Source organism: Botrytis deweyae (assembly GCF_014898535.1).
Source record: "Botrytis deweyae strain B1 chromosome Unknown BDEW_002, whole genome shotgun sequence".
NCBI classification, from domain to species: domain Eukaryota; kingdom Fungi; phylum Ascomycota; class Leotiomycetes; order Helotiales; family Sclerotiniaceae; genus Botrytis; species Botrytis deweyae.
Window position 1 is genome coordinate 259,236 of NW_024066209.1, and position 27,542 is coordinate 286,777.

The 27,542-nt window shown below is 41.5% G+C and overlaps 11 protein-coding genes across 11 annotated transcripts; 4 read left to right on the top strand and 7 right to left on the bottom strand.

Annotated features, from left to right (window-relative positions):
• Window positions 1–551: 551 nt before the first annotated feature.
• On the bottom strand, window positions 552–2,183 carry EAE98_000794 (uncharacterized protein; the record flags this gene model as incomplete). The annotated part of the gene is made up of 1 exon (XM_038948412.1): window positions 552–2,183. One exon carries the CDS (start codon window positions 2,181–2,183, stop codon window positions 552–554), a length of 1,632 nt encoding a protein of 543 aa, XP_038814678.1.
• A 504-nt stretch (window positions 2,184–2,687) lies between these two features.
• On the bottom strand, window positions 2,688–4,692 carry EAE98_000795 (uncharacterized protein; the record flags this gene model as incomplete). Its single annotated transcript, XM_038948413.1, has 2 exons — window positions 3,579–4,692; window positions 2,688–3,462 (listed from the first exon to the last, which is right to left on the bottom strand). Exons 1-2 carry the CDS (start codon window positions 4,406–4,408, stop codon window positions 2,688–2,690), a joined length of 1,605 nt encoding a protein of 534 aa, XP_038814679.1. The 5' UTR covers window positions 4,409–4,692.
• A 223-nt stretch (window positions 4,693–4,915) lies between these two features.
• EAE98_000796 (uncharacterized protein) lies at window positions 4,916–6,544 on the top strand (the record flags this gene model as incomplete). The annotated part of the gene is made up of 1 exon (XM_038948414.1): window positions 4,916–6,544. One exon carries the CDS (start codon window positions 4,916–4,918, stop codon window positions 6,542–6,544), a length of 1,629 nt encoding a protein of 542 aa, XP_038814680.1.
• A 240-nt stretch (window positions 6,545–6,784) lies between these two features.
• EAE98_000797 (uncharacterized protein) lies at window positions 6,785–8,152 on the top strand. The gene is made up of 3 exons (XM_038948415.1): window positions 6,785–7,412; window positions 7,470–7,713; window positions 7,759–8,152. Exons 1-3 carry the CDS (start codon window positions 6,901–6,903, stop codon window positions 7,846–7,848), a joined length of 846 nt encoding a protein of 281 aa, XP_038814681.1. The 5' UTR covers window positions 6,785–6,900; the 3' UTR covers window positions 7,849–8,152.
• Window positions 8,153–8,599: 447 nt separating this feature from the next.
• On the bottom strand, window positions 8,600–9,894 carry EAE98_000798 (uncharacterized protein; the record flags this gene model as incomplete). Its single annotated transcript, XM_038948416.1, has 2 exons — window positions 8,600–8,975; window positions 9,047–9,894. The coding sequence occupies 2 exons, from the start codon at window positions 9,892–9,894 to the stop codon at window positions 8,600–8,602; spliced, it is 1,224 nt and encodes a 407-aa protein (XP_038814682.1).
• Window positions 9,895–10,286: 392 nt separating this feature from the next.
• On the bottom strand, window positions 10,287–11,433 carry EAE98_000799 (uncharacterized protein; the record flags this gene model as incomplete). The annotated part of the gene is made up of 2 exons (XM_038948417.1): window positions 10,287–11,208; window positions 11,259–11,433. 2 exons carry the CDS (start codon window positions 11,431–11,433, stop codon window positions 10,349–10,351), a joined length of 1,035 nt encoding a protein of 344 aa, XP_038814683.1. The 3' UTR covers window positions 10,287–10,348.
• A 185-nt stretch (window positions 11,434–11,618) lies between these two features.
• On the bottom strand, window positions 11,619–11,961 carry EAE98_000800 (uncharacterized protein; the record flags this gene model as incomplete). Its single annotated transcript, XM_038948418.1, has 3 exons — window positions 11,619–11,664; window positions 11,715–11,769; window positions 11,823–11,961. 3 exons carry the CDS (start codon window positions 11,959–11,961, stop codon window positions 11,619–11,621), a joined length of 240 nt encoding a protein of 79 aa, XP_038814684.1.
• A 566-nt stretch (window positions 11,962–12,527) lies between these two features.
• On the top strand, window positions 12,528–14,073 carry EAE98_000801 (uncharacterized protein; the record flags this gene model as incomplete). Its single annotated transcript, XM_038948419.1, has 2 exons — window positions 12,528–12,968; window positions 13,021–14,073. The coding sequence occupies 2 exons, from the start codon at window positions 12,528–12,530 to the stop codon at window positions 14,071–14,073; spliced, it is 1,494 nt and encodes a 497-aa protein (XP_038814685.1).
• A 1,576-nt stretch (window positions 14,074–15,649) lies between these two features.
• On the bottom strand, window positions 15,650–16,723 carry EAE98_000802 (uncharacterized protein; the record flags this gene model as incomplete). The annotated part of the gene is made up of 1 exon (XM_038948420.1): window positions 15,650–16,723. The coding sequence occupies one exon, from the start codon at window positions 16,721–16,723 to the stop codon at window positions 15,650–15,652; it is 1,074 nt and encodes a 357-aa protein (XP_038814686.1).
• Window positions 16,724–18,764: 2,041 nt separating this feature from the next.
• Window positions 18,765–18,999, top strand: EAE98_000803 (uncharacterized protein; the record flags this gene model as incomplete). The annotated part of the gene is made up of 2 exons (XM_038948421.1): window positions 18,765–18,873; window positions 18,896–18,999. The coding sequence occupies 2 exons, from the start codon at window positions 18,765–18,767 to the stop codon at window positions 18,997–18,999; spliced, it is 213 nt and encodes a 70-aa protein (XP_038814687.1).
• A 4,500-nt stretch (window positions 19,000–23,499) lies between these two features.
• EAE98_000804 (uncharacterized protein) lies at window positions 23,500–27,227 on the bottom strand (the record flags this gene model as incomplete). Its single annotated transcript, XM_038948422.1, has 5 exons — window positions 23,500–24,979; window positions 25,108–25,597; window positions 25,699–26,039; window positions 26,089–27,097; window positions 27,182–27,227. The coding sequence occupies 5 exons, from the start codon at window positions 27,225–27,227 to the stop codon at window positions 23,500–23,502; spliced, it is 3,366 nt and encodes a 1,121-aa protein (XP_038814688.1).
• Between the last annotated feature and the right edge of the window lie 315 nt (window positions 27,228–27,542).

Consider the following 27,542-nt stretch of genomic DNA (forward strand, 5'->3'; position numbering starts at 1 on the left):
ACTTTGGATGAAAGAACTTAAATTCACAACATGACAAGAAAACCCGAGTACAAATCATCTAGATTAGACGTTTGCCGACCAGCAAAAAAATCATGTGCTTTCTTCCTCCCACTTTCAGAATTCAAGTTGGTACTGAGCTCGCCAGGCTTCACCCAACTTGAGTATGGAATAGAGGCATGTTTCTCGATTGCACCATAGCACTCCGTAGTCTCAAAACAACCTATCCGGTTTTGTATCTTAATTTGAGGAAAATTTGAGACCTTAATTATTATTATTATTGGTTGGTATCTTGCATATAGTCATATAGATCGTAACTCTTTATGCATGATCATACTCCATTGCCCCAAGAAAAAAACCAAGACGCAACACTTCTCCCTCCCCTTTCAAGAACACAAATTTATCTAGCAAACCTATAGCTCTCATTCAAACCTCCATCTCCTATGACCTATCGGTGGTCCTCGATTACAAATTACAAATTAAAGTAGAACATCAAAGAAAAGGAAAAGATCATATTTCCATATCCAATATTGATGTGCAAGATCGTGAGAGCATTAGAGTGTTGTTACCGCTGCGGGAATTGGACCTGTCGATGAACGCTTGGATTTCGATCTGGGAATAATTTTATCCCGTTTGCGAATTGATCTTCCACTTAAAGTAATTTCAACAATAGCTTCTAATTTAGAAATGCGTAGCTCGAGGCTATATCCTTTTGCAATCAGACTCTTCATCCGTTTTTGATATTTCTCACTACCGTCATCGTTGAGTTGATGGCCCTCCTTTCGGGCAGGACCTGGGCAATCACAGCCAAATCCTGGGGTATTAGTCTTATCACACCCAGGTAAATGCTTCAAGGTAGAAACGAATTCGGTAGGAGAAGAAGAGGGTTCGCCGGAATTATTGGTTTCTTCAATTCCACCAAGACCAGAATCTATCTTGACCATGGGTGGTATGATAGATAGAGAACGATCTATTCTCTTTCCAAATATTGCCGTTCTTGTTCTCCAGTCATGATGCCCCTGATTTTCTAGACGGGAGAACCTGGCCAAATCATTGTTGTTCTCGTGATTTATCCACGCAAGCGGGCCACCTTCACCTTCTACATAAGCTTTACCATGTACCCATCTCCAGAGCTTTGCCTCCGTTGAAGCCAAATAAAACTCTTGCTGCTCTTGCGGTTTCTCCCAAGTATCCCACTTTCGGCGTCTGGATTGAGTGAAATTTTTGAGGGATTCGAGTCGGTTGGGCAGTTGTATATCATTGCCGAGAATGTACATCAATCGAGCGTCGTAAAGTTGAGACGTTCGCTCAATCACGATACTCCTACGACAAATTTCAGTTTCCTTTGTGATCCATACCCATCTTCCGTGGAGCAAATGGTTCTTCACTAATTCCATGCTGGTTTCCCCTACACTTTGGTCTTCTGTAGGCAGGGCTACGAAATTCCTCCAGTCGTTTAGTAAATAATCGTTGTGGTCAATTCGTAGAACACAATGCTCCAACATATCCTTTGACAGTTCTTTAGATAGCACCAGCTTTTGATCCTTTTTCGAATATTCGATCTCCTTTAGAGTTGTAACACGCTCCGAGAATTGAAATACTGGTATTAATTTTATGCGCCCAGCCGTCCCCTTAACACTTCGCGGATAAAGCTTATCTTCCGCATGAACATATAAAATTCTCATGCCATTCTGTGGTTTCTGTTGCGGAATAGTTTTCTTGCGTTTTAGAATCTCTCTCTGCTGGTCAAATATAGGTTTGAATCTCCGGACAAGAGTCAAATCTTGCGGAATTGGCTCTAGATCCTTTATAAGATCTTGCTCTATGGTAAGAAGGTCCAAAGCTGGTTCCTTAAATCTGGCATTTTGTCTCTCTCGATTATCGTCAATTTCTTTCATTCTTTTGGGGTGTTGTTGATCGGAAATTATGTCGTTGTAGATTCGCTTCGAGCACTTATGGCTGAAATGAATTCTTCCTTCAATGACTCGTAGTTCCGAAGCAATGACTTGAAGTTCCGGAATGATCGCTCGAGATCCTTGAACTGAAATCTCACATGAGATTACCGGCAGTCTTTGAAGTTCCTGTCCCGGTAATGTGAAATTATTGGGGATATAGGAGGAAGGGACTTGTTCTTTTGGGAGAACACCTTCATCTTCTCTCATCGTAGATTTATTACCGTCGGCCATTGTTTCGGATTAGCTTAAGAAATAAAGAGCAATTACGTTCAAAAGAAGAAAGATTTGAGGCGGGAGAAATTTGAAAGAAGAGGAATGATTAGAAGAATAACAGCCGAGTGGGGTGGGCTGAGATGAGGAAGTCGAGGTGGGCGAGAGGATAATGTGTAAGGACACAGTACGTATATATTGATATATTAAAACGAAGAAATGATGTAAAATGTAAAGAGGAAGAAATAAGAAGAGGGGTGTGGGGTTTATTGGGACCTCTCAGCTATTAGCGTGTGAGCTACTAGCTGGCAAACTAAAGAAGCCGATCCACTAAGCTTCTTGATACCCACAAATTCACCCAAGAGTTACGAAAAGATACTGGCACTTAGAGTATACAGTAATAAAACCCTGATCGTCACAGCTGAAGAAAGATTCTAATCTTTATCATTAAGTACCAATTGTAGGTGAATTGTTCGTTAGCGAGAATTTCTGACTACCGCCGAAGCAGCCGGAGACCCAGATACGTCATCCATCTATAAGATTTCCGTCCATATCATGACGATTTCTCGCTCTCTCCATGATAGCATCCTTTGATTTTTGTGTAATAAGTTTCTGCTCTTCCAGTCGATTTATGCCCGTTTGGATATGTTCGATGTGAACGGATAAGGGGATGTCGATTCTGTCGCGCAGCAATTCTGGCGCGGCTACCCTTTCTCGCAAGTCCTCCAGACCAGAACTGATCTCTTGGAGCTTAATCAAAGTTCCAGATACATGTGCTAAAGCAATTTTACGCCGGTCTCCAATTTCTTTCAACAAATTGAGCTGGCCATTGAGTTTGTTGATCTTGCCTCGATGACCACCAAGCCATGCCCATAATTCTGACAGAGTCTCATCCTTGCTAGCTTGTACTTGAACACCGTCTCGTACTGTAATTCCATGAATAATCTCCAAACGATCTTCTAAATTATTTAGAACCATCAATAGAGCTTGCGCTTCCAAAACCAAACGAGCGATTTCTTCTTCCACAGCTCGAGTATGCTCCACATACTGATCAAGAACAAGTCTTTCGGAAAATTTGGTAGGCTGGAAGGGTGCAAGTAGCTTGTCATTGACAAAGGTTCCGATCAAACCACGGGAAGTTTCGCGTTCTTGAATACCATCAAGAACTCGTGAGGTCCAGCGCGTGATAGAAATAACACTATCCACCGCTCTACCCACATGGCTATTGAACTTTGTAAGGTCCCATGATGCAATTTTTGCAGTATCGATGAATCCATCGAATTCCATGACAAGCTCGTTCCTGTAAGTCAAAGTATTAGCATTTGGCTCTTGTGGTGGAACTAGGCTCGTGGTCTTCTGCTGCCAGACCTTCGATGAAGAGGCTCGCCTATTTGGAAGTGTCAAATGGTTGCTTACCTCGACTTCAGTTGGCTGTATCGTACAAGTTGACGAAGATCTCTAAGAAAGCTCTCTCCACGTTTCATATCTAGTGGCAGGGAGACTCCTCCAGCACTTTCCCTGAGTATATCTTCGAACTGAGACTGAACCATCATAACTTGTTCAAACTCAACTGGTACTCTTGCCTTACTAGAATCGGCATTATGAGTAGAACAGAACGGCAAGTTTAACAAAGATGACCCTGGGATTAGACAAATGGGAGATAATGATGCGTAGATGGATGTGGTAACCAGGCTTCGTGCTACGAGACCGATGCCGGAGAGAATGCATATAGCAAGTAAGTAAGATAGAGGCGTCCTCAAAAGTCTAAGCGCGCCTCCTAGGATCTCTAGTATCCATGAGAAGATCATTGTTGTATGATCGATGAAGGTAGTAATGATATCGTTGGCGTCGGAATTTGACCGATGTGGTGGATGGGGATTTGCAGCTGGAGGAGCCAAAGAGGATCTGTTATGAGTGGGTTGGGCTCTTAGACGTATGTTTGAGCTTTCAAGGTTCTGATCATGTCGCGAGTTTCGTCTTTGAGATTCCTGAAATCGCCGGGGGCTTCTACTAGTGCTCTCAGCCTGAGACCATGAAGCTTCTAGAGTTTCCGCGTCCAGAGAAGGCATCACGAGTTCCGGCTCTGGGGATCTATTACTACCTCTTGTAGGTCTTCGTGGAACAGAAGATCTTGTTCGACGATCGTAATCTGCTTCGATGGGTGGCAAATATTCCTCATAGTCCTCCTGGTTGCCTTCTACGACCCATGATTCACCCAGCTGTAGGTTTGGTCTGCCGCCACGCATCGTGGTAAGCTGCGTCTAATGATTAAATTCTGCTTTGAATCGTTGTAGTGGTAAGTGATGATAATGCAAGTGATGTGAACGTAAGGATATATGCAGCACAACAGCAAGATAGGACTGAGAATTTGATAAGCAATGATTAGAAAGAGTTGAATATGGTGAACATATGTTAATATTGATAGTGGCGAGAGCAACTTTATTCTAACTTATGTTATGAAGGATAAATGATTAGATGAATGACGTTGTCTCATGATTTGTTGTTGTTGTCTTTCCCACCTATCGCAACCCCGCAAAATATGATATCCTGGAACTTGTCTCTCCTTGCTGCCTTTGGTGTATTGTATTTTTCAGGCTTCATGTAACGTCACGTACAAACGCGATGCCGCGTTAACTCGTGATTTACCCCACCATTTCGGAAAAATTACCCAACTAAGCTTCAGAGCTCCATATCGAAAGATTCCCAGGGCCACCTAGTACTTTGCTATCAGTCTATGATTCATAAATTTCGTGATGGTTTCCTCTAGAGCCTTGCGCCTGTTCCAGAACGGACTGAATGTCAAATCACCTCCAAAATGTCTTCGATATATAGGCCCAAGGAAGTCCAACCATGCGACATTTATTCTGACCCGTTCATGTGCATCGTGCGAGAGTCCATCAATAGCCTCGAATGTCTCGAATGTCGCGAAAGCTACCGCAGCAACCCTTTCAACTCCAGCAGCTGATCATCGGCAGCTTGGAATCGAACAAGAACTGTTTACTACTTCCCCTTATAGTCCCGGCTCGCCTCTTTTTCTTCCCAAAGGTGCACGCATGTTTAAAGCATTGACCGAATTTCTCAGTGCCCAATACTCACATTTTGGTTTTGAGGAAGTCATATCACCTACAATATACAAGAAGTCCCTATGGGAAAAGTCGGGACATTGGGAGAATTACGCCGAGGACATGTATTCGGTGGTTGGTCGGGGTGCATCTGGAGAAACCATCGGGGGTCAAAAAGGAGAGAATGAAGAATATGGTTTGAAGCCAATGAATTGCCCGGGTCATTGCTTGATATTCGCATCAAAGCAGCGAAGCTACCGTGAGATGCCTATAAGATATACTGATTTCAGTCCATTGCACAGGAACGAAATATCCGGCGCGCTGAGCGGTTTAACCAGAGTACGAAGATTCCACCAGGATGACGGGCACATCTTTTGTCGACCGTCACAAATTGGGAAAGAGATCTCTGGTACATTGGATTTCGTTAAAATGGTGTATACGACGTTAGGGCTTGGCCCATATAGATTAGCATTGTCTACTCGACCAAGCGATCATTACATTGGAACAAAGGAAGAATGGGACAATGCCGAGACAGCTTTGAAGCAATCACTGGATGAAAGTGGACAACCATGGACCATGAATGAAGGAGATGGCGCTTTTTATGGGCCAAAAATCGATGTAATTTTGAAAGATTCAGATGGAAAAGAGCATCAAACTGCAACAATTCAACTCGATTTCCAGTTGCCGAAACGTTTCGAATTAGAGTATCAAGCTCCTGCACCAGAAATTGAGGCCAAGGGAGAGACGACAGATGACCCCATATTGTTGGCTAAACAAGGAGCGGTGGCGCCAGTTCTAATTCATAGAGCTATTCTCGGGTCTGTCGAAAGAATGATGGCTCTCTTGATAGAGCATTATAATGGTCACTGGCCATTCTGGTTAAACCCCTCCAAAGTTATCATCCTCACAGTGAATGATTCGGAAGAAGTAGTGAGTTACGCGAATAAAGTCAAAATGCAACTGGGACAGGGAGCGTATCATGATTCATGGCCAAAATCACGGCACTCCATCGAGGTTCCTATCGAACTAGATGATAGTCCACGATCAGTCAAGAAGAAGATTTCTGAGGCAAAGCGAAAACGTTACGGTGCAATAATTGTTATAGGCAACAAGAATATCGAGAATAATACTGTCACAGTCGACCTATCAGGTATTCCACGAGGTGAGCACCTGGGTCCATCCAGGGATATTCGGAAGATCTTAAGTGAAGATGTTACATCGGATGATAGCAAATCATGGGAAGAGCAGTTGAAGACATTGAATATGGCCCCTACAAGATTACGGAGCGTGTTTTCATCACTGCTTCATCGCTACATATAGAATTATAAAATATTAAGAAATGATTTATGATCAGTTGCGTTTGAAGAACAGTAAATTAAATTTATGGGCCATGAATCGCTGTATCCGCTTTTATGTCAGTTGATTTAATACTGCAAAAGAGGCAATATATGGTGAGACTTTCATACTGCAAATGTTTCCTGGTGAAGAGCAATACAAGGGAGGTCCAAGCTTTCTCCAGACTCTCGTCCTTTCGGAAACCACAACTTCAAAAACTTATTACAGAAAATACTCATCTACTATTAAAGAATGCTTGTATAATAACAGTGCTTCACAATCTTTGATCAACAACTTACCATCAGCAGCACTAACTCAAGTTAAACTCACAACCTTGGAAGATGTCTACCCCAGCAGCGAAACGTCGTCGAATTGAAGCTGCAAGTACTCTCCAAAAACCCTTTCGATCACCTTTCAAGACCCCATTCAAATCGCCTCTTATTAAAGGCTCTCCTAATACTCGAGCTTCCACTGCCGCCGCCGCAGCTTCCACTCCTTCAGTTTCCAAGACTCCAACTTCTTACCCTGTCGTGAGCATCCCATCTCCAAAGACTGCGATTCGCACCAAGAAATCCTTTACGTCACCCATTTCAGCAGCAGTTATTAATGCCGATCCGGATATTGCGCCACTATTGAAGGAGCAGAGGGAATTAGAGAAGCTATTGAAGGAAGTGAAGGAGGAATTGGACACGGCAGAACAGGCGAAGAAGATTGAGAGGGATAGTAAAGCTAAAGATAAAAATGGAAGTGGAGAAATTGATGGGGAGTTGGTAGATTTGTGTGAGAAATGGAGGAGCGCGAGTAGATTGGCAGCAGAAGAGTTATTTGGGAAGGTTAGAGATAGGGTTAATAGGTATGTCACTCTGTGCTTGGGCTATAGGAGTCATGCTGATATTGTTCGATGGCGTAGGATGGGTGGACCAAGAGCTTGGAAGGAAATGCAAAAGAGGCAACATGAGTACCAAAACAATTGGGATCAGGATGAATCCAATCACAATAATAACAACAACTCTGATGACGAGGACGAGGAGGGTAAGGATGAAGAGAAACGAGACGTTTATGCAGAATATAGCATTGATCCCGAAACGGAGAATGAGAAGGCACAGAGAGCTCCAGGCCTCGGAGACACTGGAGAGAATCCCGGAGAGGAAGACGTAGGTTCATTAGTGTTTGATCTGACACATAACTAATTAGTACAGGAATTCACAATGGCAATGATGCTGAGAACGTTAAATGTGGATTTAGCTATAATTGGGTACGATAGAGAACAACAAAGATGGATCGATTGAGTGGCTGGTGGCCGTTGTTGCGTACTCTCGTAGGCAAATAATTGTTACATACGAAAAACAACTCTCGCGGTCATCGCTTGCGGTAAGATCAATACTCTTCCACTCTCATGTATAGCATTGCTTCAATGTTGCGGTAGACCAATTAGCGAAGAAGGCAAAAGATCTCCATGATATAATTAGCGATCTATCCTTAGCTAATTATTGCTGGTGAGAATTCGAAATCGATTCCCAAGTTGCTGTTTGAGATCGAGGGAAGGGAGATGAGGCCAAGAGAATGAGATGCATGAAAATTCCTTTGCGGGGTCATTACATAGATGCTCTGTAATAAAACATATTTCACTATTCTTCTTCAACTTGCTGGCAGAGTGCAGAGAGAGTCTTCCTCGGTGAAGCTGCGACATGGATATCACAAAGAAACTGTATTAGCATGCATACCGTGATTTGTTTCAAACGGTAGTCTATTTTGTCGATGGCGGAGTGCTTTTATGGTTGAACTAATAGAAATGAACAGTGATGATTTAGTGCATTTTAGTAAAACATGATTGCATTGAAATACGAGGAAGAAGTCATCCTCATACTTCTTTAAGTAGATAGTTCTCTACAGGACTCATCTAGGTAAACACCTCCATTACACGCACGATCTACATCTGCCCAACCGATACTTGCATTCCCACTGACTCCATGCAATACCACCAGACAGGAGTATAGGGATGACAAGCCCAGTTTCTGAACAGTCTTTCTCGCAAACTGCCTATCTCGTCTTCGTTCTTGCAAGAATATTCTGTCTGGTCGTTTTTGAAAACATAGCCTCCTCGTTGCCTTCTACGCCTCCGTTTTCCTTCTGCGTGGTCGTTGTCGAGATCATAAGTTCCTCGCTACCATCTCCTTTTCCATACCCCTCTACCGTGCCTTTTTCTTTGGTCTGTGTTTGGACTGTTTCCTCGACCTGCTTCTCGACCTCAGCTCTTCTCGCCTCCATCTCCATCTCCCTCCTCAACTTCACCTCTAATTCTTTTTTCTCCATCTCCATCTCCCTCCTCAACTTCACATCTAATTCTTTTTTCTCCATCTCCATCTCCCTCCTCAACTTCGCCTCTAATTCTTTTTTCTCCACATCAATCACTCTTCTAAATCGGTATCATGTTAGCAACTGACTTATGATCAACATAACATGAAGGGAAAACCCTCCAAAACTCACCTCACATCTCTTTCCATCTCCCTCCTCAATCTTCCCTGAACTTCCCATCTAACCTCTTCCCTAATATCCGCTACCGCTTCGGCCATCAACCTAACATTCCTCCCACTCCTCGTCATTTCTTCTCTAATCTCTGCCTTTAATTCCCTACTCACTTCTTGTCTCAAATCTCTCTCCATCTCTCTCCTCAATCTCCCCCGAACCTCCAATCTAACCTCCTCCCTAAGATCCGCCATCGCTTCAACAACCAATCCAACCTCTCTCCCACTTCTTTTCATCTCCTCTCTGATCTCCACCTTCAAATCCCTACTAACTTCCCGTCTCATATCCCCCTCCATCTCTCTCCTCAACCTCTCCTGAACCTCCCGCCTAACCTCCCCCCTCACATCCGCCACCAACTCACCCTCCCTCCCACTCCTCCTCATCTCCTCTCTAATCTCCCCCCTCAACTCCCTCTCAACTTCTCCCCTCACATCCCCTTCCAACTGCGATCTCAATTCCCCTCTCAACTGCATCCTCACTTGTTGTGTAACCTGTTCCGAGAACACTCTAACTTCTTCTCCTCCAAAATCTCCCGCACCAACAGCAGCAAGATCTCCACGTTCACCCCTCATCATGTAACTAACTCCCTCGCCCTCACAAACATCCCGCAATCTATGCGGTCCAAGACGTAGTAATTGCGAAATAACACGTTTTCGTTCGTTGGCCTCGACATATTTGATATCAGTTCCGCGATCCATTTTGTCGCAGATGAATAGCATCGTCGATATGAATATTGCCGTCGATATGATGATAGAGAGCATGAGCCCGATGGCGATGGGCTCGTTGATCGACGTCTTTTCCATTTCCATTTTATTTATTAGGGATTGATTAAGCGTTTGTTGGGTTTGGATGGTTTGGTCTCTTGGGAGTTTAGGGAGTTGGAGGAGTTGGATGAGAAAATCGGGTGTGTATGTTAAGTTTATATATTATTGTCTTGCGAGAATGCTAAATTCTCGTGGAGATGTGTCTTTCTGATTATACCTAGGTACCTACCTAGGTACCTAGAGTCACGCCGCTTGGTACTGTGTGCTATGGCTCACATACGGTGAATGTGTAGATTCATTGCTTCCAGGTGAATTATAGTACCGTACAGTCCAACCTGCAAAAGACCAAATGAGAATAGCACAACCAGGATACACTTTATGATAGAAGATGGCGATGAAACATGTCAAAAGACAGCTAGACCAAAGCCCGAAAAGTTTTGATACATCAGATACTCGAAATCATGTAAAATTTGCTTGATATAGTTCAGATAATCTACTATTATTCATCATCACCTCCCTCTCCAAAATCATCATCCTCATCCTCTTGACTATTTTCATCATCCTCATCTTCTTCCCCTCGAATAAATGGCACAAATCTAAAATCAACAAAACTAACACCACCACCATCTACCTCCACCATAAACTGCAAACTCAAAACACCTTGCTCATCACCCCTTACACTAACTTTACTCGCTAGTCTCATAGCATCCCCAGCAGCTTTCACCATATCGAATCGATAACTTTGAGACCACCTTTCTTTAACAGTGAAAGTTTCCAACAATTCTCTACCCTTAGAAAAGTCAACACTAGCGCTCCCCAGATGGCCAGAAGCAGATAGGCTGAAATAGGGATTTGAAGGAAGGGCAAGAAGGTCAAGTCGAGTTGGAGTCATGTTATTTAGCTCTTGAATAGCATCGAAAAGCCAACGAGCTTGTGTGATAATTTTAACCTGCATCTCATTTCGTTGAAATGGAATTTCTTCTGAGTCTTCTGGTTCATAGGTGTTGAGATTGCAAGTTGTAGTGACACCCGCTTCTTCGAGAATAATACTGAAAGGGAACCCTGTTCCGGCGTAAGAGAAGCGACATACGCCCGCCATTCCTAAAGCTTGATTGCTGAATGCATTTTGTCGATTGGGGCGAATGTTACTATTATATCCTTCGTTTTCGGGTTTGGAAAACCGCGAAGTAGTATCTGCAGCGCCGAAAATTTGTAACGTTTCGAGTAAGGCGGAAAGAGATATTTGAAAGGCAGGTAAATCATTTGAAGAAGCATCTTCTTCTTCATCCTCTTCGGTATTCGATTCTGGAAGAGTACAATTGAAAGTGGTAAATAAGGCTTTGTCAAGAAATACGATTCCTATAAAAAGTTACAAGGCGAACTACGTCCATTGAACTATGGGAACTAACCTTGCATTACTCTAGATTCTTCAACCGCAAATCGAATACCTTGGGTACTAATTTGGACTTGAACTTTGGTTGCGAATCGTATAGTATTTAGTAATTGGAAGAGCTGCCGGGCAGAACTGGAAACAGCTTTGAAGATTGGCACTGCTGGCTCTTCGTGAACTGGAGGTGTCGACATTGTGAAGATAGAGAGAGAAATAGGTGGGTGAATTATCAAAGAGGAACTGTTGTAGAGGAGATTGAATATTCTATCGGCGAAATCAGATATGACAATTATATTAACTCCTTTTGATTTTATCTCATCCAGCTATTGTACAAAAATGCGGTAACGTAGTATGTTCGTCTCGATCATGGAGGGGTATCTTAAACATATACTCCAACCGCACAGATCATATAAACTGAACCAAACCTACTCAATATTAGTACCTGTACGAAGAAGGATATTTGGATATAACATACGCAATAGCTGCTGAAGCAGGAAGTCCAAGTAATGGCAGAGTGAGAGCTGATCGGTCTAGAACGAATTGTTAGCTACAAGCCTAGTGATGGAATTCTTGAAAAGCATACTGAGACCAAATAATCCAGAAAGAAGAACTCCGATACACAATAACGAGAATCCCAAGGAGAATTGACTGTCTTTTCCAACGGTAGGGATGAAGGGATTGCCAACGGCACTTTCCCAAACTCCGTGTAATGAGGACTCCATATGATAAGTTTGAAGAATATGTAGTGGCAGGTAAAGTTGAATTGACTTTCTGAGAAGAAAGGTTCAGTGAAACTTAAGAAGAAATCAATTGACTGAAAATTTGAATGTTTTGCTATTGTCTCTGCTATGTACAATTGCTGTGGGTTGAAATCAATTGATAGCTCAAAGCTTACGACACCTGTGGAAAGCATCAGCAATCTGGCTTCACATCCTGGAATAGTTTAGTGTCGGAAAAAAGCTCCACCGATCCATGATGGGCCCAGAAGAACTAATGCACTTAAGCCACACGAGCCACTAAGCTGATTACATAATGAAGGGAACCTTAACCTCGATGATCAACTTCTCCAGGTTTCTTACATCAACCGCAACTCTTTCCATCTCTTTCCCCTCCTTCCTACTGATATTCTACAACTTTTGGTAACGACAATACACTTCAATATATTAAGAGAAATATAATAGGCAAGTAGCAACAGCAATATTAGCCCCTGATTTATTATCTATCTTTATATTCTAGAACTCCAGTAAGCCGTTCCTCAATCTACATGCAATCGATCAAAGTTGCTAACATGGCTTCCCAAGATATCAAAAGTGATTTGGGCCAATATTGGAATAGAACAAGCTCTAGAAGATTACGTACTCAGTTACCACAGTCTAGCATTGAGGAAACACCTAATTTCACAGAACATACTGTGTCAGAAGGATCGAGCCTAACAACTCTATCAACCCCAGAATCGATTTCAGATTTTGAGTACTCAAATCAAGAACTTCTTGAATCCAACACAGTCATGGGTCCAAATCTCCAAGATACACCAAAACGAAAGGCTGGTACAGAAGAGTCGCTGCCAAATTCCCAAAATGCGCCAAAGCGAAAGGCTACAGAGGAGCCCCCTACTTTTCCAGTATCTTCCAAAAAGATGAAAATGAGTGAAACCGAGTTGACCGACAATTTGAAAAAGACCAATGCAGAACACCCTGCCAACATTAACATTATACCTTTTCCAGAAAAAGTGAGTTTGCTAATGCGATCAATCATCAGTTTTCTGTCTAACAATAATCAAGCCCGCAGTGATCGAAGAGCGAGAGGGTGAAATTGATTTTCGAGTTGTTAACAATGACGATACGAATGAAAGTACTATCATTCTTTCGGGGCTGAAAGGCATTTTTCAAAAGCAACTCCCCAAAATGCCAAAGGAATATATTGCTCGTCTAGTGTATGATCGAAATCATTTATCTATGGCATTGGTAAAGAAAGCAACACTAGAAGTATTAGGAGGGATTACATATCGACCATTTGATGATCACGAGTTTGCGGAGATTGTTTTTTGTGCTATATCATCCGATCAGCAAGTCAAAGGATATGGTGCACATCTGATGAACCATCTCAAAGATTATGTCAAAGCTTCCTCCAAAGTCATGCATTTTCTTACCTACGCCGACAATTATGCTATCGGATACTTTAAGAAACAAGGATTTACCAAAGAAATCACTCTACCAAAACCTCTCTGGATGGGTTATATCAAAGATTACGAAGGTGGAACAATTATGCATTGCGAAATGGTTCCCAGAGTTCGCTACCTGGAATCAAACCGCATGATCGTTAAGCAAAAGGAGGTAGTCAATGCGAAGATTCTCGCCTTTAGCAAATCAGACGAAGTTCACGCACCACCCAAACAATGGAAGAATGGCGCATTTCCAATCGATCCCATGTCGATCCCAGCTATCCGCGCATCTGGTTGGACACCCGCCATGGACGAATTAGCTCGCCAACCTCGTCATGGACCAAATTATGCTCAACTTTCTCGCCTCCTGAGTTCACTTCAAAATCACCAGAAAGCTTGGCCATTCAAGGCACCTGTCAATGGTAACGAAGTCGCGGATTATTACTCTGTAATTACAAACCCGATGGATTTTGAAACTATGGAAAGAAAACTCGATCAGGATTCATATGAGAAGCCAGAAGATTTCGTCGCGGACGCCACGCTCGTTTTTTCCAATTGTAAAAAATATAATAACGATTCCACGCCATATGCAAAGTGTGCGAATAAGGTGGAGAAGTATATGTGGAGTCTCATCAAGGAAATTCCAGAGTGGTCTTATCTTTTGGATAATTAGTACATAGATGTTATGTGGTGGGTTGAACTTAGGCGTTGTTGGATTTGAACGGGAAGCGATAATCTGTAAATTGGACAGGCGATATGAATACTATGATAGGAAATAGGTAGTATGCACAAGTTGGAATATGATGGATTCGATGGGAATAGCGTGGTACCTATGGCGTAGTACGGGATAGGATGGGATGAGATAGGTTTGGAAAACCCAATTCCCTCGAACACCTAGATAGACATTCGATATTAAGATAAACATAAACAACACGATACCTACTAGGTACCTGCCTACCAATGTAACGTATCTAAACTAATAATATCTAATCACATATATAAAAACTAGATACTCATACAAAGAAAGAATAATTAATAACCCGAATATATATTATATCCTTACATCGAATTATTCGATTAATAAGTAAATATTTATTTATCTATTTATCTATTTATCTATTTATCTATCTATTTATTTATTTATTTATTTATTTATTTATTTATCTATCTATTTATTTATCTATTTATTTATTTATTTATCTATTTATTTATCTATCTATCTATCTATTTATCTATCTATTTATTTATCTATCTATCTATCTATCTATCTATCTATCTATCTATCTATCTATCTATCTATTTATCTATCTATCTATCTATCTATTTATAAAAATATAACTTAAAAAATAAATATAGTAATCTTACTTATAAAAATATAAAAATATCATTCCTATAACTACCTACAAGTATAACTCTTACAATTACGATTATAAAAGAATATCTATTCATTTACTCGTATAATACTTTTATCAAATAATCTTTATATCAAATAACTGGAGTCGATTATTAATACCTACCTAGGTAGATAAATATTCATCTTCTTCCCAGCCGGATATCCATCTCATCAATCTCATTCTTTTATTCTACCTAATCTATCATTATAAAATTCTAAAGTTCCAACTAATCAGTTATTCATCACTCTCATCTCATCCACTCCACACCACACAATTCAAGCCAACCTTAAGAAAGAGACAAAAACTACATCAAAAATCACGAATCAAGATGATTATAGATAACTGCGTATATTGAATACTAGTACTATAAAAGCTAGGTAGATATTACCATCTCCTCCTCCCCTCTCCCCCCTCCTCTTCCATTCCATTCCATTCCAATTCATTACCATCCATTCATTCCTACCCATCCAATCCCATGCCATTCATGCCAACCATCCATCTTATGCACCACCAACCAAACAACAATAATAAACTAATATAAAGAGAAGTAAATAGGTGCCAAAGCAACTTTATACCCCACCAATCCCCAATCCCCAAATCCGACACCCAACCATATCCTACCCGCTTCCCCACCGCCCATATGCTAAAAACGCCATGCTCAAGTGAAGACCTCCATTGAAAAATGTGATGAAGATGTGTAATCCATTCCATATAAACGCCGATATGAATGTATGTATATGTGAGAATGCTTCCTGCGAAAGAAAATATGTGTTTGATGTATGCCCCCTAACCTCGAGTTGCTATGAATGATTCCTATCCCGGGGAAAAAGCAAGAACTGAATAACCCTCACATTACTACGAAGAATAATCTTCATATTCAGGAACATAACGGTTTCCATGAATACTTCTCAAAACATCCGGATGTCTTGTTGCATATAGATAACGATGTTCTCTACTAGCATCAGCTCTTCTCATGACTGCTTGTTCAATATCCCTTCTTCTCATAATTGTTTGTTCGATAGATTCCCTTGAACTTTCACCTTCGGCGTGCATTCTTGAAAAAGACATATTTGATGAGTCAATACGTCCAATATCAATATATCTTGAAGAAATTTGTCGACCATTTGATGAATCGAAGAGAGGTGTTAAGTTTGTCGTTCTCGCATGGCTCGCATGACTCGCAGGCTGAGCTGATGGATGTGCAACATAAACCCTTGATCCATTAGGAGCTGGTCTCGTACCCACGATATTGGCATTTGGATTCAAATTTGGATTCGAGATACCGACACCAACATTCTCGTAAGCATCTTTCATCCATTGTTCCCAAGCTTCATCCATTGGGGCCGTGATATTGCCAGCTTCTCTTTCAGCAGCTGCTGCTATCAGTCTCTCATTCAATGCAGTTCCCACACTTGTAATCTCGATATCACTCTCCACATCATCATCTTCTAATTCATTATCATCCAATTCTTCCTCCTCCTCCAAGTCTTCTTCTACTGCTGGCACTGCAAATCGCACAACTGTAGGTCGTAACTCTGGTGATACCCAATCCTCTATTCCATCACCCGTTGTATCCCTAATAATGATTCCTTTTTCTTTCTCAAATCTCTCCTTTGCCCATCTTGTGCCTTCCCATTTTGTCAACGTAGCAATTTCGTATTCAGTAAGTCTCAAATTATCGAAAGCTCGAAATAGTCGTCTGTGCCACGGGAATCGAGAGAGTCGAACGCGATGCGGCCGGTAAGAGTAATCTAAGCCAGGATACTTTGCTTCCTGCGAAGTTAGGTGACCATAAAAAGCTTGAGTTTCATGACGAACTTCAGGCACCAGACTTCGCTGCAAGAAGGCTTGGAAACTTTGCGGATCGCCAGTCTTGGGTTTGGGAAACATACACTCGTACACGAGCTGGTCGACAGGACGGCCTTTCATGATGGCTGAGGAGGCGAATTGTACGTTAAAAGTAAGACTGGATTTTACGGCGAGGGGGGCCTTAACAATTGACCGTGGCGGTGTCCGAGCTGAGGTTCGTGATTGTAAAAACTTTAGATACCCCGGGGCAATCCTTTGAAGGATGATTGGGCACTAAAGGAGCGGAGGTTCTTTCTTCCAAAGTTTGTGTAATCCGATGATTTTGACCAAGACTTGGAGTGCCAGCCAGAAAAGTAAAACTTATCAGTAATGGTGGAGTTGTGTTAGGTGAATTTGAGCTTTCTCCTGATCCAGAGTGAGTGAGAGTTCCGGGCGAATTGTGATTGTCGTATAGTATCCAATGTGTAATGATTCACGAATTTCTGGTAGGGATTTGTCACTTGGCGATGTCGATGATGTGAGATGATTGAACAAAGGTTGAATGGATTTCAGACACAAGAAATGTCGTTTCGAAATATCTGGTTGATTTTTGATTGCCACTGAAAGCGGTACAGCTCAAAGATATCTACCAGGTAGAAGGGAAAAAGTAAACGTCGTCGATGAAAGTTGAAAAAGTAGAGAAAGTTGAGTTTGACGAATTCGTTTCGAGAAGAAGAAAGATTGAGTGTCTTTTTCTAAATTTCTTTTCTTTTCTTGTCTTTTTTTTTCGGTCAACTTCCAAGCTGAATATTGAAGGAATGAGTGAGATTGTAAAATAAATAGGAATTAAAGAGGCGATGGTGAGATGATGAAGAAGAAGGTCAAAAGAAGGTCGGACTGGCGGTGGAGTTTAAGTTGAAGTGGATATTGGAGGAAGGAAGCGTGGTGTTGTGGTCAAAGTACAGGTAAGAGAGGTGAGAGGTAGGTAGGTAGTGATTAGTATGTAGTATGTAGTGTGTAAAAAAGGGTAAGGGTTCGGGTTGCGTTGTACTACTTGTATGGGTGTTGTGTTGATAAAATCTTCTCTGATGAGCTGGTTAGCTTTCTTTTGGGGGGAAGGGGGGTTGGATGAATGAATGAATGAATGAATGAATGAATGATATGATATGATATGATATGATGTGGTGCTTGGATGCTTGGATGCTTGGATGCTTGGATGTTTGGATGCTTGGATGCTTGAGGAATTGAGTAATTGGATGGATCATTTCATAGTAAGAAATGGATTAGATCGTTGTCTATAACCACCGTGGGTCGGTCAACAATTCCTTTCGTTCTCTACTTACTTGTGAAGTCTTCGTATCCTATCGTATGGTCCAGAAATTAGATCGTAACCCCAAACCCAGATCAAATGGGGGTGGTTTGCGTTGTTTGCTTTGGGAAGACCGAGTAGAGGAGAGGGGAATCGATAATCAATTCAGGAGAAGTCAAGTGGAAGAAAAACGAGTCGTCGTCAGAGGTATGAAGTGTGTATGTAGTATGTAGTATGGTATGTAGTATGTATGGCATAAAGTTAATAAATGAGAGGTAACAAGTATGTAGATGATTCGGATCTGAGACAATTGGTTTGAAAGTCTCGTGAATTCCTTTTAGGAGGGTGGTAAATCGATGCGAGATGGTAATCAGTTGTCGTTAATGATTCGTGATGTATATAATTCAACCCCTTTCTTTCCTTTTCCTTTTCCTTTTCCTTTCATTCACTTGTGGTCGTACTTTTAAATCAATTCTTTCTTGGTTTTGGGGTCAATCATACGAGGAGGTTGAAGTTGAAGTTGGGTGGAGATGGAGATGGAGATGGAGATTGAATCCAAATTGGAATAAGAGTCGGGTCCTAGAATTCCAATATCTTTCTTCCCTCAACCGGAAGATATATCAATTGTTGGATCTTGAATACCTAGGTAAGTAAATATGTATCTGTATAGATGAGAATTCAAGTCGGTAAGTAAGATATATCACTGTCGATAGATATCACCCCAAGAACTGAATCTCCTTTTCGTCGCCAGTCCCGTCGATACGAATCAATATGCAGCCCTCTCTTTATTAATCTATCGAAACAATATATCAATCGACGACCCAGGCAAGAGAATCCTCGTCGATATTGAATTTTCTATTCTCAGAAATCCAAATGTCCCGAGAAATGCTTGGAATCTGCTGGGAAGGTTTATTTTCCTTTAACGTTAAACCAACCCCCCCACCTGGGTTACAATGCAGTGGGTATGGTGATGGGAGTTGCGGTAAGTAAGGTCGATCAATTAGATTGCTTGATTGGAACTGGTGGAATCGAAACCGAGAATGGAGAAAATTGGGGGCTGGGTGGTGATGATGATGATGATGATGATGAGGATGATGATGATATTTAGAAGAGGGTATAACAAGGACAAGGACAAGGACAACGACAACGACAAAAAAAGTATAAAAAGTAGGTATATGTTTCTTTTGTGAATCATCCAAATATGCAGATATATACTCCGTAGGTAAATGAGTACACAGTAGATATGTAAATATATGCAAGTAGGCGATATAGATCTGACTTGAGAATGGAATGGATTATCGCGTATATGCCACCATGACTTGTACTTGTACTTGTACTTGCATAGATATTGAAGTTGTACACACAACTAGGTCTAAGGTAGATACGGTCGGTAGATAGCTTGTTCATCCATATCATCCCCATCATGCATTCAACTCCAATAGATGCACCATCACCAGAAGACGAGTTTACAAAATCCATGTTATCATTCCAAGTCCTGGTCGTCTTCACATCCACGATCTCTTCCATCGCTCACAATGCATATACATCACATAACATCACATACATACATACATACATACATACTGACCTCCCTACACATACACATACATCTTCACATCATCCATCTCACCGCATCGTTGCATGCGATAATATATAATTCATCCCCGACCCATCCGTTCCTCCATCCATCCATCCATTCATCCATCCATCTATCCATACAACAGCAAAAGATGCTTCAAGAATCCATCACGACAAGGGTCATCCAAAGGTCGCCAAATCGGTCAAAGTACCATGATAGGTATTCATTCGCATAAAGTTACATTATTACATTGGATCCGACCTCTTTCGCAACCTTTGTATATTAGAGCACACAACACTCACACCTCCACTCAACCAATCTTTGTTTATTTTTTTTCATTTTGATTTTCATTTTTCCTGAGATTGGATGTGTGAAGTTGGAGTGTCCTCTCGATATTATTGTTGTCGTGTTCATTGACGTGGTCATTGTTCCACTCTCATCATCATCTACTCATACCTTATCAGAATTCCCAGAATCATCCAATCCATCTACCAGTCAGTATTCATCACATGTTACCCCGATAATAATGATGCATCTACTCGTACTCTACAGAACTACAGTAATTACCAAAAGTAGGTCTCTTGAGTCTTCACCCCAAAACGACCAGTCCCAGTCCCATTAATATCGATATATTCGACCAGTCCACGTCTCCGACCCTATCTATCTTCCTGTCGCCCCAAAGAAAGTTGCAAAAAAGACGAAGAAGAAAAGAAAGCCCCAAGCAAGCAAGCAAGCAAGCCAGCAAATAAGACCTCTCCTCCTATCCTCCTAATCTACCCATCCAGTCGTGCCACCAAACATTTCCTCTCTTCCCCGTACCTATCACATTATCCCACCACAACATCTTCATTCTTCATTCTCCCTTCTCCCATTTCCCTTCTCCCATCTCCAATCCCATCCATACCCTCACCCACAAAGTAATCCAGTAATCAAGTAATCCCGTAATCCCGTAATCCCTAACCCCCATCTCCCTATAGCTACCCTCGCCATCTCACCATCCCAAGCAATCAATTACTCACTCACTCACTCACTCACTCATCCACCACATATCCCCACCCACCCAAACAACCCCAACCCAACCCAACCCAAATCAAATCAAATCAAATCAAATCATCCGGCAGACAAGGAAGGTACCACCATACCACCATACATACTTCATAAGCTTACCACCATCCATACCTACCATCGAAAGAAATGCAAGTCATAAGATCCAATCACTCGATCTCCCACGATCCAGCCCTGTCTACCCTATCCTGTCTACCCTATCCCGTCTGCCCTATCCCGTCTGCCCTATCCCGTCTGCCCTATCAAATCGGATTGCTGAGGTTCATTCCTCCGTAAACATACGGAGTAATTACTCTGTCGAAGATTTCATTTTCCCGCATATCATGTTATATTATATCATATCATGTCATATCATATCATCGCATGCCTTCCTATCCCGAGGTCTTTACTAAACTATCTTACTACCACCATACTAATCCATCGTATGCAACCCCGGCAAGTAAGTTACTACAACTACCTACCTACCTACGGAGTACAAATATAAATGGAAATAATCAGAAAGCTTGATGTCCAATTATTGTATTGTGGGTTCAAGCAAAATATATGAGAATAAGAATTAGATATATATGTATGTATGTATTAGAGAATAAGTAGGTAGTAGTAATCGCCCGCTATTCAGTTATGTGATAATTGTTCTTTGTTTATGAAGTGATATGTATATAGGTATATATATCTAGGTATACCTCGATAGCCATACCTAAATATCTATCTCTATCCCCTAGACTGCTAACTAGTGGCGCCGTGTGTAGTCCGTGCATTGAACAAGAATATCAATAACCTTATAAATGGTATTATATATAAAAGTTTTAATATTATATTTGAAATTTAGAATTTATTGAAAAAATGATAATAAATATATTAATTATATTTCCAAGGTTTTTTTAATTATGAAATAATGATTTTAAGATTTTATAAATATTATTATATTTTATTTTTGGGAATAGAAGATATTTGTAGGCAATTTCTATATGATTTATATTTAAAAATATATATCAAATCAAAAATTCAATATTTATTAAAAAAAGAAAAAGTAAATAAAAAATTATATAAAGATTTTCAAAATATATTATTTGTTTTTATTAAAATTGTAAATATTGAACTATTATTATAGAAAAACATATCAAAATAACAAGAATTCTCAAAATCCTAATGTTCTAATTGGTTAGTAAGTGCATATTAAGCAACAACGCCGCTAGTTGGCAATCTAGGGGATAAATATAAACCCCAATCTAATCAACCCTCCCAACCCCTCATTCTTCACGCAAAGCACACAAAGCACGCAAAGCACGCATCAAAGTATCTCCCTATCCTATCTTCACTCGTACTTATCCAATACTTCCCTCCCTCCTCTCCAACTAAACAACAATCACCTACGCATCGGTAGGTAACTAGATAGATTTCTATTTTTAATATAAGTTTATAACTATTTCCATCTTTTCCAATAAAAAATAATTCATCTAAACGACGAATCTTAAAGCCGAGCTGTAAAATATCTACCTACCTACCTACCTACCTACCTATTATACTGGATGTAGTAGTTATATTTAAGATATCGGATAAACAGTAAATGTTAAATACTAAAGACTTAATGATTCATATGATACCTATAGCTACCTATAGCTACCTATAGCTACCCACCTACCTACCCATGTATTCCTCTCCTCTCCCCTCCCCTCCCCTCCCATCCAGCCATCATGATCACCTACCCCTCCTCTCACACTCACTCACCCACTCACCCACCCACTCACTCACTCACTCACTCACTCACTCACTCACCCAGCTATTCCTCCCTTATCCATCCATCCATCCATATACCTTACCCCCACCCCTCCCACCCATCCCATCCTACCCCTCCCAATCTCAACCCCCAATCTCAACCCCCAAACCAACCCGCCGGAACACATACACATACACATACACAAACCCAAACCCAAACCCAAACCCAAACCCAAACAAACACCGACACAGAACCCAGCAGAGCTGGAACTCCTCCACCATCTTCTCCCACCCAATCATTCACACCCCACCTCCCACCTCGTGATATTTCACATTTTCTACATTTTTCACATGAAGGATACTGTGCGTTACATTGCGTTGCATTGCATTGCATTGTATTGCATTGCGTATCTACGATACGATACGATACCTAGGTACTGGACTCGTAGTTGTGTGAAAATTTGGTAAAAAGTGGTGATTTTTTATATTTTTATTTTTATAATCCTTTACCAGCTGAACTGAGATGAGATGTGGGGAGGGGAGGGGAGCTGGGAGCTGGGAGCTGGGAGGCGAAGAGAAGAGGGGAGCTGAGAATTGGAGGGGAAGAAAAGGTCAGGGGTAAAGGTAATCTTAAGAATAGATAGATAAATAGATAAATAAATAAATAAACAAATCTTGATATGACATACTGTGCTAAATAAAAACTGAAGACTGAAATTTAAGGATGTATGTATCGTATATATATTATTATACTGTGTACACATAAGCATTCCCCAAAAAACGATAAGTAATTACTAGCTTATTACTTAGGGGAGCTAACATAATATCATGCTAGGTGTGTGAACATGAACGTAAACGCGACTTGTAATGTGAATGTGTAGTAATAAGTAGTATGAATGAAATTGCAAGCTATCTAGCGAGATAAAAAGAAGCTTGCGTTCTTCGACCTTTCATGATATCATAACAAATAGATAGGTTAGCAATATGAATGCTAAAGCAAATTCTTCCCATCTATATTCGCGTGTATTGAATCAGACAATGAACCGTGTAGAGCCTTATACCCATAGCAATACCTGCCATTTCCCCTCTAAAACACCTTTTTTAATCACGCCTCCATCCTTTTCCAGCAAACACCAATGCGAAAAGCAAATTCCGGGTATCAAAATTTATCGTAAGAATCGTAAGAAGCAAATAACCGACCCGTTCTCCCGCCTCCCACCAGCCAAGCAACCCCAACTACATTGTCTATCACAATTCCATGCTTTCTCCTCTCGGATCAGAAGACGTGATTGATATAACCTCAACAATCGTGGCTTCATCTTGCTCGAGTTCTTTGTCTCTGAATTCATCACCACCCACATCTCCCTCTCCCTCCTCCTCAACAACACTTCTGAACGACGAAACGAGCACATCTTCCACCACAAGCTCCCCCTGCTTCACCAAAACATCCACCACATGTGCCCCTAACTCATCTCTTCTCACTCCCTCTTCCTCATCATTATCCTCTATATCCCCATCATCTTCCTCTTCACTCGTACCAAGCATATCATGCCTAAACTCTTCAAACGCATCCGCCAACTCGCAATAATCATTCATCAATAGGTCAAAATTCGCTTGCAGTTTCTTGAACGCGGATTTATAATCTACCTCTCCCTCACTCTCACTATCAGAAGTCTCGGACTCTGAATCTGATTCTAGCACTTCGGAGTTATCAATAAAACTATTAACTTCATAATCTTCATTCAAAACAAGTTCGGAATCCTCGTCTTGGGTATCGTAAGCCGAGGATTGATAATCGAGATGTGTATCCCCAATCAATGCTCGAGCTCTCTCTTCGTCAGCCTCGCTTCCATATTCATCTTCGTAGATACGAGGGATTTTCCCAGGAAAATCAGCATCCTCATAGAAGGGGCTAATTCCATTGCCGCAGCCAGTGCAAAATCCGAGCGTCAAATCTACCCTTCCAGCTGCGTCCTCCCAAATCTCATGACCACAATCTCCACATCGAAGGATTTTATCAATTGGGTCATAGAAGGGGAAATTCTCATCTTCGTGAAGGTCCTCTTCCTCTGACAATGTGGGAAAGATATCTTCATCATCCTCGGTGGTAACGCCTGCTGCTAGTTCATTCTCGTCCATGGGCGTGGAGATATCTTGATGATCCATTGTATCTGCGTCGCTATTGGCTTCAAGTGTGAATACTTCCGACATGCTTTCCAGGCTTACGTTAGATCTCCAGGGCTTCCGTTGACTCGGGGATTGATCCAAATACAACTTGATATGTTTGATCTCTTCAATGAGGTGTTGCAGTGGTGTTAATTGGCGACGTGTGTACAGTCCCACCTCTATTTCCAGGTATGCATACAAGCCTACATGATCACGCAATCCCAAGAAATCTGCGACCACTTCTTGAGAAAGTGATTGTATACTAGCATATAGCGCCGATAGAATGGGCGGTGGTACAAGCTGATCAATTTGTGCATGGATGGAATCCAGGGTCGATAATTCCTGAGAGATGTATGCTTCAACATCTATCTCGCCAATATCGAGTTCCAGTAATGCTTTCCGCGTTTGCTCAAAGAGTGCAGGTACATTGCCAAGCTTCTCCATCAATAGTTTGAGTGGGACCGTTAAGTCAACATTGTCGCCGCTGATCTCAGCGGAGGACGCGACGCCTTGTTGTTCCAAGTCCGTAACAGATTCTGAAGGGGTAGGTGATTTCGAAGGCCTGGAGTATGAGGAGTCAGCAACTACACACCAAAAACCCTGATGAGATGAAACTACAAGGGAAAGGGACGAAGAAGCAGAAAATTATATCTTCAAGTGGAAACAATAGAGCACCTCGGAGAAGCTTACGTTGAATCATTCATTTGGGAATCCTCGCTAAGCCGAACGCGTTTCAAGGGTGGTGGACTAATCATATCCGCAGCCGCTCTTCGCTGCGACGCTTGACGGCTTGAACTCAAGTCTGAATTTGTAGCAACTGATCTTGGTGTCTGACTGATGCTGGTTACACCCATTTGAGATGGTGGAGCTGGAGATGGGGATACCAGCTCTTGCGACCAGTTAGACATTGATTGTCGACCAATTCTAGTTGTCCCTTCGTGAAATGGATTTGGCGTGGAAGGGCCAATTCCGTTGTCCAACCTGGCTGCTGTTAAAGCGAGTTCCTCAAAATGGCCTGTCGACATTGGAGAAGATTTGGACGCAGTTGTTGTTTGCGTTTGTTGGCTTGACATCATGGCCATTTCGGCAACACGAATAGCAACCAGTTCTCGTATTTCACTATCATGCCGAAAAACGGAAGCAGAGCAATATTCTCCAAAGAGAGTTTTCATGCTTAATCCTGTATAGAATTAGTCTCCAAGAAATTTGGAAGTATTCAAGTGGTATGGGGATATTTAGTTACACAACAGAAGGGGAAGGATGGGAGGGTTGGTTACATACCTTCATGCCATTCTTCTTCATCTACAGTACATGGATAAACATCTTTTGGTTTGAAGATTTCAACAAGATGACAAAGTTCGGCATATGACGAGTGACGTGAGTATGGAAATGTGATTACCTTGGGAAGGCCCTTTTCAGGAATAGCGTCTCTCTTCTTGTCGGGTACTACAGTAGATTTCTGTGCCAACTTTCGTAGCAAAGATTCACCAAGTCCCTTTAGAGAGATTGTATCGCTACCAAATTGCATTCCATCTAATGATATGGCCCCCTTCGTAGATATCAGTTCTGCAAGAAGCATACTTCGAATGTCTTCAATTATGGGTTGATCTGTCTCGGCAAAACTCATTAAAATGTTAGTACAAATCCATTCAGAAATTAGTGTAAACTCACACTGTCTCTAGAAATTCCTTGACATCATCGAAATCCATGGCGACTTCATAACTTGGTACTAGATCGCCCCAGCCACCTCCAATACCAACTTCTGCTATTTCCACTCCATCTGGTCCACGGGCAATAAATGGGCGTATCAGCACAATGTCATCCTCTCCATAAGCCGAGCAGCCCATTCCCTTCTCACAGCTGTGGATTCGTACGCTTTTATCGGTAGTCAAACAACCTTCTTTTGGGCCATTTCCAACAATACATCCGACTAACACAGGACCCTCAGGTGCCAAGAATCGTGATTGTCCATCAGACCCATCTTGACGCAGCGATTGGTACAACTTGTACTTGTATTTGTCCACATGAATCTGCGAGTCGAGTGTTCGTGATAGCGCTGCCCAAACCTCTTCATATCCAAACGTCCAGGCCGAAAAGTGGAACTTGGTATTTGGTGGATATTTTCTGACTTTCTCAATCATTTCCTTCAAGCCATCAGCCTTCGTAGGGAATGCTAATGGTCCAGTGTTGCTTGTATCGAGGTAAATACAATCTAAAGTCTTCATGCCGCTTGTGTACTCGATCAAAAATGGACTTCGTGTCAAATTATTGACGAACCATGGTTCCGATCTAATGTCCCCAGTATACAAGACTGCAGTATTCTCCTTTTCAAACAAGAACATTACTGCCCCTGTGCAATGATTGGCATCAAACAATGTAACCCTTACTTCATTTTTCGGCGCCAACTCAATCAATGTTGGTGTCTCTAATGGAATCGGTTTCAAAACACTCTTCAAATGTTTATAAGTTCTCTTCTCCTTTTCTAAAATACCCTGCGCCAAGTTCAAGCGGTCTCTTCTCTTTTCGAGTCTCAACAAGATTTCTCTGGTAGCCGCCGAACAGTAAACAAATGGCAGTTTGACACGATCATTATCAAGTCCCTCAAGATGGTCGCTGTGAACATGGCTTAAGAAGCATGCTAGCGGAGCAGTTCGACCTATAATTTGGCGAAAATGGTCGACTAGAACAATGTCAGTCACAAGCTTACTAAAACAAGCCGCTGAATGTTTGATCCACCATAACACTATGAAAGATATTCACTTACCACGAATGTCAGGGAACTCAGGCATGTACCCGCCAAATGTCGACATTTTGAAGGATCTATTCTCATACCATTCAGATCTAGATCAAATATCTCATGTTGAGATGATTTTGATCAAACTCTTCAAAAATGTTTCAGAGGAAGAATTGGAGAAGAACAAATGGATGATACTGTTAGGTAAACGCGACAAAAGACACGCTAAGACAGGCTACCACGTGATTCTACCCCGCACCATATACCACTTCACTTGCCCAAATGGACGTTTCTTTATGTCTCGCAAGAGAATAGAAGAGAACTGGTGGAACTGGGAATAAACAAGGGGATTTCAACCTTTGAATGCTTATATTTTGACAACCAGTCGAAA